This window comes from Chrysochloris asiatica, unplaced genomic scaffold (genome assembly GCF_000296735.1).
Source record: "Chrysochloris asiatica unplaced genomic scaffold, ChrAsi1.0 scaffold00045, whole genome shotgun sequence".
In the NCBI taxonomy this organism is placed as follows: Eukaryota; Metazoa; Chordata; class Mammalia; order Afrosoricida; family Chrysochloridae; genus Chrysochloris; species Chrysochloris asiatica.
The window spans coordinates 10,032,384-10,041,387 of record NW_006408563.1 but is presented as its reverse complement, the minus strand read 5'-3'; the positions used below and the strand labels follow the sequence as shown (position 1 = coordinate 10,041,387).

At 36.7% G+C, this 9,004-nt stretch overlaps 1 protein-coding gene across 1 annotated transcript in view; it reads right to left on the bottom strand.

Moving 5' to 3' along the window:
* LOC102841965 (protein FAM126B-like) overlaps window positions 1-9,004 on the bottom strand; it is a 58,889-nt gene that overhangs the window by 44,155 nt on the left and 5,730 nt on the right. Inside the window, exon 3 of the mRNA XM_006861988.1 lies at window positions 2,861-3,040. Within this exon, the coding sequence (XP_006862050.1) occupies window positions 2,861-3,040 (180 nt within the window). The remainder of the gene's footprint in view (window positions 1-2,860; window positions 3,041-9,004) is intronic.

Sequence of the window (9,004 nt, the reverse complement as noted above, 5' to 3'; positions counted from 1 at the left end):
GGGAAATATATATATAAATATTTATTATAATCCTGTTTATTATATTTGGGTAACCTTTCTTTTTTCTTTATTTCCTGAAGTAAAAACTTTATGATCTCTCTCTCTTTCTTTTAACTACTTCCTGGAGTAAAGAATTTATGATCATTTTCTTTTTAACTACTTCGTGGAGGAAAGAATTTATGATGGCTCTCTTCTTCTTTTCCTAAAGTAGGAATGCGTACCTTAAAAATTTGAACTAGCCAACCAGGTAAGGGAAAAGATTGTGCGGTCAAAACCCAAGCCAATGGGGTGAGACACAGCCTTGAGGCTCGCGTCAGGAATTAAAAACCCGAGCGGACTGCCCACTCGGTGTGCTTGCTGGCTTGTTCCTGTATGTACAGCTATGTGCACGCACCCTCTTGCAAAAGTAAATTTTGCTTTGCCAGTGTTATTTAGTCTCACCGAGTGTCTTTTATGTGACATCGGGATTCATTTCTAACACTATGAGTCAGAAGTGACTACATGACACTTAGCAATAATGACAAACAGATCAGGCAATGTGCTAGGATGCTCTAATTGCTTTTAATCCTTACTCACAGTCTTTTATTTCTGTCTTACAGATGTGACACCTGCTGTCAAGATACTAAGTAACTTGTTCATATTTAAAATAAGAGTAAGGACCTGGTTTTGAACAGAATACAAGTGATTGCAAAGTCCATGCTCCTTACATCAGGTTCTACTGATGCAAATGTTTTCTAATGAGTTTTGAAGTGATATAGAATACAAATTTATTATGAGACTCAATATTTATTATGAGAACTTTATGAGAATATTATATAACTTTCAACTATAAAGTTACATTTTGTTATGTGAAGTGTTTATAATGTTTACTAAATGCACAGAATATAAAACTTCACAGGGCATGAATTTTAACACCAATATCCCAGATTAGGCTTTATTTAAAATAAGTGCACAAACTACATAAAATTTTATGATCAAATTACAGTGTGAATTGGAAATTTTAATAAGCTCCATATCTTAAAGGTAAACATAAGCAAGTTTTATGCAGTGGTTTCTCATTCCACTCCCCAGCCCACCCTGAGTGATTCCAGACACATTCATTAGATTCATGGATCTGTTTTTGCAGAGGCACATGAGGGGGGAAATTGGATACGCTATTCTGTTTCTTAGCATTAAAAAGAAAAGAAGTCTTGCTTCCTAATTGTCTCCATCTTTCTCCCTGGGCTTCCTTCCTTCAGTTCTTCCCTTTCTAGTGTACCTACCCATCTGTAGAAGCAATCCAGTTTTAGTCTTTAAGTTTCTTTCATACAAGGCTTCTAGCATTTAGGAAATGTTAAATGGTTTATTTTCTCCCTCTAGTTTCCACTATAGCGTTACTCAGATTTCAGATTCTGACAGGCTCTAACAGTATATTGTATGTTTTCTGCCTTAACTAATATGTCTCCCTTAAGAGACAGAAATCTCATGTCCACTCCCACAATTATTCCCAGTTATATATAGCCTTCAAAATATAAAGGACAGCCATTTAATTCCATTTAGAATTCCAAGGCCTCACTGCATACACCACTGAATAAATGCTAAATAAATAGTGTTTTTATGCTATTCAAAAATTTCTTTCCCAATGCCTATTAAAGAAAACCTAAACTCTCTTCTTATGAATCAGGCTGCTAATCTCAAGGTCAGCAGTTCGAAACTACCAGCTGTTCCACAAGAGAAAGATAAGGCTTTCTTCTCCCGTAAAGATTTATAGCCTCGGAAACCCTCTACAGGGTCGCTATGAGTCGGAACTGACTCCACGGCCAACAACAACCTACAACTGATGCCAAACTATCTTTCCAAACTTGCATATATATTCTGTGCTTCAAAAAGAATTACTTTTTTATTCTACAAAGTGACTTTCTTACATCTGTGCTTAGGCTCATTTTTAAATGTATTTATGAAATCTCATCTACTCCTAATCTCAGAGGAGCTCTGGTAGCATAGGGCTCATGAGTCAGGCTGCTAACCTCAAGGTCAGCAGTTTGAAACTACCAGCTGTATCAAGGGAGAAAGATGAGGGTTTCTACTCCCGTAAAGATTTTACAGCCTCGGAAACACTATACAGGGTCGTTATGAGTCAGAACTGACTCCACAGCACATAATCACTACCACCACTACCTAATTTCAACCTGTTAAAACGACATGTCTTGCTAAACTCCAGCTTAGATGCCATTATCTCAATGAAGATTGCCATAATAATTTTAGCCATATCTGAGTTTCTTGCTAAAATCCTCTTATCATAAAAACTTGGCATTACATCTACTTCTCACTTATAAACGATCTCATGATCTGACATTTAAAATTTATGGCAATGTTACAAAATCTACTGTCTCATTTGTGCATTAATGATGGAATTCTGGCAGTTAGCAAATGCCAAGATGTAATGCAAGCGTACCACTGGCTGTGATGGTTAGGGTTTGTGTAAACTTGACTGGGCCATGACTCTCGGTGGTCTGGCAGCTATATAATGATGTACTTAGTTACCTTCCATTTTGTGATCTCCATTTTTTCATAACACTGATTTTCAAATAATGACCTCATCTCTGAAACCTAATCATGTCAATAAGTGAGGAATGGGTGCATTTAGTCATCTCTAAATATGTCTTCTCTAGCAGAGCAGAAGATTCCTAAAAGTAGGCAACACATCAAATTTTTATTATATTTATTAGTGCCAACTCAATGCCTTATAAAGAAAGCCTTCATAAATACTGATCAACTGAAACAATACGAAGAGTAAGTCATACTATATTAACAATGTTACCAACTATAATACCAACTTGCTTTCTAAAACAATTAGTGTTTCCTATCATTTTCAACTTACCAAATTGTAAATTCCTAACAGAAGAGCTTCAATACAACCATTACTTTGTCTGTCTCTGCTAACAGTAAGCCGCAGATAAACCCATATCAATTCTGGTAAGAACTGCAGTGTGAACCTCTTAAGTCGAACTTCAGAGCTGCGATAGAGCTCAAAGAGCTGGTGGCATACGGGTTCCAGGAGCTAAAACAATAATAAAGTGCATTAGTTATTTCTATTCTTTTCTCTGTAACTTTATTTTTAAATATATATTTACCTAGATATTTTAAATGTTAATATTTATTTGTAAATACTTTGAATTTGACCAAAGCTCTTAGTTCCGATTTACATAGAGAACATATGCTAAGCTGATCAATCCATGATTTAGAAGTACTTTGTGCCCTTATAATATCAAGATAATTTTCTATATACTATATTAAATTATGATACGAAAAGTTCTTTAACCAATAAAATATCTACTGGTGAGCTTCCTTTTATTATTTCTTTTCCTAATCAACCTTTAATATCCTCCATTTAAGAAACATTTCCATTGGAAGACAGTAATTTCAAATGGTTTTCCTTGAAATAAACTTTAAATCCAAACTCAGACTAAAATCTAAACCAAATTATAGCTCAGTGGATAGAAGGACTTTGTAATACATAAGTCTTTGAGGATGCAAAATGCTCACTAATATTTTAAATGCATACTAGCAAAACCAAGTGATTACCTCTATGTTTTAAGACTGATTAAAGTTTTACTAATTATATTTACTTAAAAGATTTTGAAAATCAGTAAAGTATACAGAGACAGCCTTTACAATGGTTGTTGTTGTTACTAAATGCCATTGAGTCAATTCCGACTCACAGTGACCCTGTAGAGGGTTTCAAAGGCTTTAAGTCCTCACGGGAGCAGAAAGCCTTAACTTTCTCCTGTGGAGTGGCTGGTGTGCTTGACCTGTGGTTCACAGTCCAGTGCTTATTGAGTGGAGCCATCGTGCTGCTCCCCTTTCAACAGTTAGGTGGCTAATTTTTAATATATCACACAATATGACTGACTCATAAGGGAACTTCATTTCATGCCTTTGGAAACTGAACACAATGAGCATACTTAAAATGAACTAGTTTAGTTTTCCAAAAACACATACTGCCAAATTAGATTCATTTTGCTGGAGCAATACAGACTGCACAAATCTGACTACTGTTTTAAAAGGTAGATCAAATACTGATAAGAAACCATAGTTTTAAATTAAAATTTAACTCTAACCCTTAAAAGATGAGTAACTCAGTAATTTCATATGCTTATTACCTATATTCTGAGTGACTAAGATAGTACATATATGTATTAAGGATGCTACTTGAATAGAATTAGATACGTCTATAATAATCTAACTATAGAAATTATTTGTAAATTTAAGTCAACAAACCATATGTTGACTGTATTTGTTGTGTTGTTAGGTGCCATCGAGTCGGCACCTACTCATAGCAACCTTATGCACAGCAGAACAAAACACTGCCTGATCATGGCCCAAGCTCACTAATGTTGTTACACTTGAGTCCATCGATGCTGCCACTTGGCCAATCCATCTCGTTGGGGGTCTTCCTCTTTTTCTCTGACCCTCCACCTTATCAAACATGATATCCTTCTCCAGCGACTGGTCCCTCCTGACAATATGTCCGAAACATGAAAAACGAAATTTGGCTATCTTGGTCTCCAAGGAGCACTCGGGCTGCATTTCTTCCAAAAAAGATCTGCTGGTTCTTTTGGCAGCCCATGATACTTTCAAAATTCTCCTCCAACACTATAACTCAAAAGCATCAATTCTTCTAAGGTCTTCCTTATTCACTGTCCAGCTTTCACATGCATATGAGGTTATTGAAAATACCATGGCTTGATCAGACGAACCTTAGTCCTCAAGCTGATATCTTTGCTCTTCAACACTTTAAAAAGGTTGTGTGCAGCAGATTTGCCTAATGCAATACGTCATTTGATTTCTTGACTGCTGCTTCCATGAGTGTTGATAGTTGATCCACGAAGATTGAAGTCCTTGACAACTTCAATTTTTTCTCTGTTGATAAGAATATTGTTTATTTTTCCAGTGGTGAGGATTTTTGTTTTCTTGACATTAAGATGTAATCCATACCAAAGGTTGTGCTCTTTGAACTTCATCAGTAAATGTTTTAAGTTCTCTTCACTTTCAGCAAGCAAGGTTGTATCATCTGCATATCACAGGTTGTTAATGAGTCTTCCTCCAATCCTGATGCCACGTTTGTCTTCATAGAACCCAGCTTTTCGGATGATTTGCTCAGCATACAGGTTGAATAAGTATGGTGAAAGAATACAAATTTTAAACCATTCAGTGTTCCCATGTTCTGTTCGAACAACTGCCTCTTGGTCCAGGGACAGATTCCTCATGAGCACAATTAAGTGTTCTGGAATACTCATACTTCGCATGTTGTCCATAGCTTGTCATAATCCACACAACTGAAAGTCTTTGCATAGTCAATAAAGCACAGGTAAACATCTTTCTGATATTCTCTGCTTTCAGCCAAGATCCACTGGAGATCAGCAATGATGTATAGTTAATACTAAAATGAGCTAAGTTTTTGACAAACAACTTTAGAGTTAAAATGTTTACTAAGCCCTTTAATGAGTTCTGGTGTGATGCTACAGGATAAGCACTGGACCATAAAGTCTGTCTGAACTGTAAGGTCAGCGGTTCAGACTCATCACCGCTCCTCAGAAATCCTATACAGGGCTACTATAAGTCAAAACTGACTCTACGGCACTTAACAATAAGCCCTTTGAGTGAAATCAATATGATAGCATGTTAAAATCTTAAAAAATATCCTAACTCTCCCCTAACGAAGTCTAGACCCATCAAGAAACTTGCTCAAAGATATAAAGAAGTTAGTGGAAGAGGGAGATACTAAAATCTATATCTTCTGGGTCAAAGTGATGTTTCCATTATACCATATTTCTTATACTTGAATGGAGGTGGAGCAGATGGTATACGTGATTACATGTCATGCAAATATTGAAGTGATAATCAGTTCTGAATATAGTGGAGGGATGGTCTTTGATACAACTTAGGACATTTCATCTACTGCATGGCAGAAAAGAGTAGAGATGCTGGCAGTGTGGCAGATTTGAGTAGGAAAGTAAGAGTTTCTAACTACCCATTTTTATTGAGGAAAGGAAGATATAACATTAACAGTGTAACATTAAATGTACTAAAGAAATAAAGTACGACTATTGCAAAGCAGTATTATGTGCTTATTAGAGATTGCAGTTCTGAATTGAAAGTAGGCAAGTGGAGCAAGTCAACCAAATTGTGTTTTCTCAGGTACACTCATGAAACAGATGGATAGTTGGATTTTATCCCATGTTGATTTTGCCCCTAGAGTGTTAACTGAAGGAATGCAAGGTAAAGGAATTAAGAATGTTTATAAGGGAATAACTGGAATGGTGATCCATGAAAATTTAGCTGGGAAAAGAGAGAAGTGAGACATTTAGGGGAGAAAGTGGTGCAGTTATATAAAAAAGTGGATGGGTTAATGGACTGATCTTATCTCTGAAGTAGAAGAATTGTTAGTGTCTAAGAGATCAAGGAGCTCTGGTAGCGCAGTGGTTACAAATCGGGCTGCTAACCTCAAGGTTAGCAGTTTGAAACTGCCATTGAAACTACCAGCCATTCCACGGGAGAAAAATGAGGCTTTCTGCTCCCATAAAGATTTACAGCCTCGGAAACCCTGCGCAGGGTCGCTATGGGTCGGAACCGACTCCATGGTACTTAACAACAACAAAAGACCTAGAAGGAGGGTTAGGAGAAATAAAGGAAGCAGTATGGTAATCTAGAGACGAAACCTTAAACTGTAACACAGGTTAGCCATGACAATGGAATAATAAACTTCTAGGAAGCACTTATACTTTAAGAACTTTTATGACCTTAAAGCAAACTTATTTGTAAGAATGTCTTAAGTTCCAATTATTATTATATATGGCATGTAACTGGACCATGTAAAAAAATAAGTTCCTGTTAACTAAATAAAACATTTGATTGTATTTCAGAATGTAGCAGTAAAAGGGCCCGCCTTCTATGACTAATGTTCAGTATTGCTTTGAGAGTCTACAGAATTAATGTTTTTCTAAAATCTGAACATGCAGTTAGAACCATATGACTTGACAGGAGAAATCAAGAAAACACTAACTGGTTGATTATAATGAATGCTGGGTCTTGACTTTAGATTACTTAAATTGTAATTCCCCATTTCTACCCATGACTAGGTCTCACACATCATACTGTGAAGAATGACAATCTAGAATAATTGAGAATAACGTTTTAATGCCATAGTACTCAAAGTATGATTATCTCAGAAAGCTAGCTATACATATACTCACTTCCACAATGTTACAACTACTCCAAACATCCCTGGAACACCTCTTGAGGAACTATTTTCAGTGCCAGTATAAAAGTCACACTAGACAAAGCTTGGGTATTTCATAATCAGTGACAATTTTGAGCCTATAGTAGCAGTTCTATATTACAGGTTCTGACAATACAGTATCAGCAGAGTATCATCACCCATTATAAGTAAAATAATTTGCCGTTATTGTCACTAAATACTGATTCCTATAAAATTAACTCAATTTAGTTTTTTCTATTAAAATAATCAACCAACAAAAACAAACAAAAATATTAGGAGTTAGGGAGCGATGGTAAAGCCAAAATGAAGAGATCCAACAGGTATTAAAGTTACTGACATTATTGCTACTCCAAAAAGTTCCTCAAGAATGTCCAGGGTATCTGTATTATCAGCCCTGAACATCTAATATATTTAGCATACTATTCTGCAATTTGAGCTCTGGTGTAGTGCTACAAGATAAATACTGAACTGCTAACTGTAAGGTTGGCAGTTCAAATCCACCAGCTGCTTTCACAAGCCCTATAAGGTTCATTATGAGTTGAAACTGTCTTGATGGCACATTAACAACAGCAACAATTGTGCAATTTTTTTTTAAGATTTTGTTTCTTCAGTTTCTTCTGAGATATCTTTTTCTTCTGGGCAACCTCCTCTTCTGGTTTAGGAACAATTGGTTCCTTTTCAGTGAGGATCATCTCAATATGGCAAGAGGAGCTCATGTAGGGTTGATCCGAACATGAGCTCTGTAAGTTCGGCGGCGCATCTTGGGAGTTTTGTTGACCTAGATATGCTCAATGACCAGAGAATCTACATCTAAACCCTTAAGTTCAGCATTGCTCTCTGCATTTTTAAGCATGTGCAGCAAAAATTCAGCGCTCTTTTTGGGCCACCGACCCTGTGTCCAACCCCACTGTTTGGCCTGGGCACACCTACCAATGCCACCATTGTAACGTCGAAATGGTACACATTGCTTCTGCAAAGTGACATCTTTAAGATACTTGGTGGCTTTCCGGATATACATACCCTTGATGACCTGGGCAGTCTCATGGGTGTTCTTAAAATGGACCCGGAGATTTGAACCTTTGGATTTGCATGATTTTGTGGGGTTTTCTGGGTCAAGTGAGTAGCGAACCATTTTGTGAGATTACCTCAGGCTGCTTACGGGAAGAACGCAATTAAGTTTTGGTGGTTTAAAAAAATTTTTAAACACCACAAGTTTATCAAAAATATAAAGAAACTTTATAAAGCAATTAAAAAATATATACATGTAAATGTTTTGGGTAATGTTGGGTGGTTGTTATTGTTAAGAGACATTGAGTCAGTTCCAACTCATAGTGACCCTGTACAAGGTTTTCAAGAAGCTGCTAACAGGTTTGAACAGCTGACCTTGCAGTAAGCATTCCTGTGCTTATCCTACAGTGTCGGTTTGTTGTTGTTGTTGTTAAGTGCTACCAAGTCGGTTCTGACCCATAGCAACCCTGTATAGGGTTTCCAAGGAATGACTGGTGAGCTTGAACCACCAACCTTGCAGTTCAAACGGCTTTGCAGTCTGGCGCATTAACCCACAGCGCAACACTGAAAAAACATAGGATTTTATGAAGTTATGTCTTTGCAGAAGACACTTCGAAGCATAAATTTTTCTTTTTAAGTTTTTTTGTAAATTGAGTGCTAGTTTACATGGGAGAACATTGGTTTTACACTCATTGTTTCATTGCAATGATTACAATCCCCTCCGTGCATCATCCA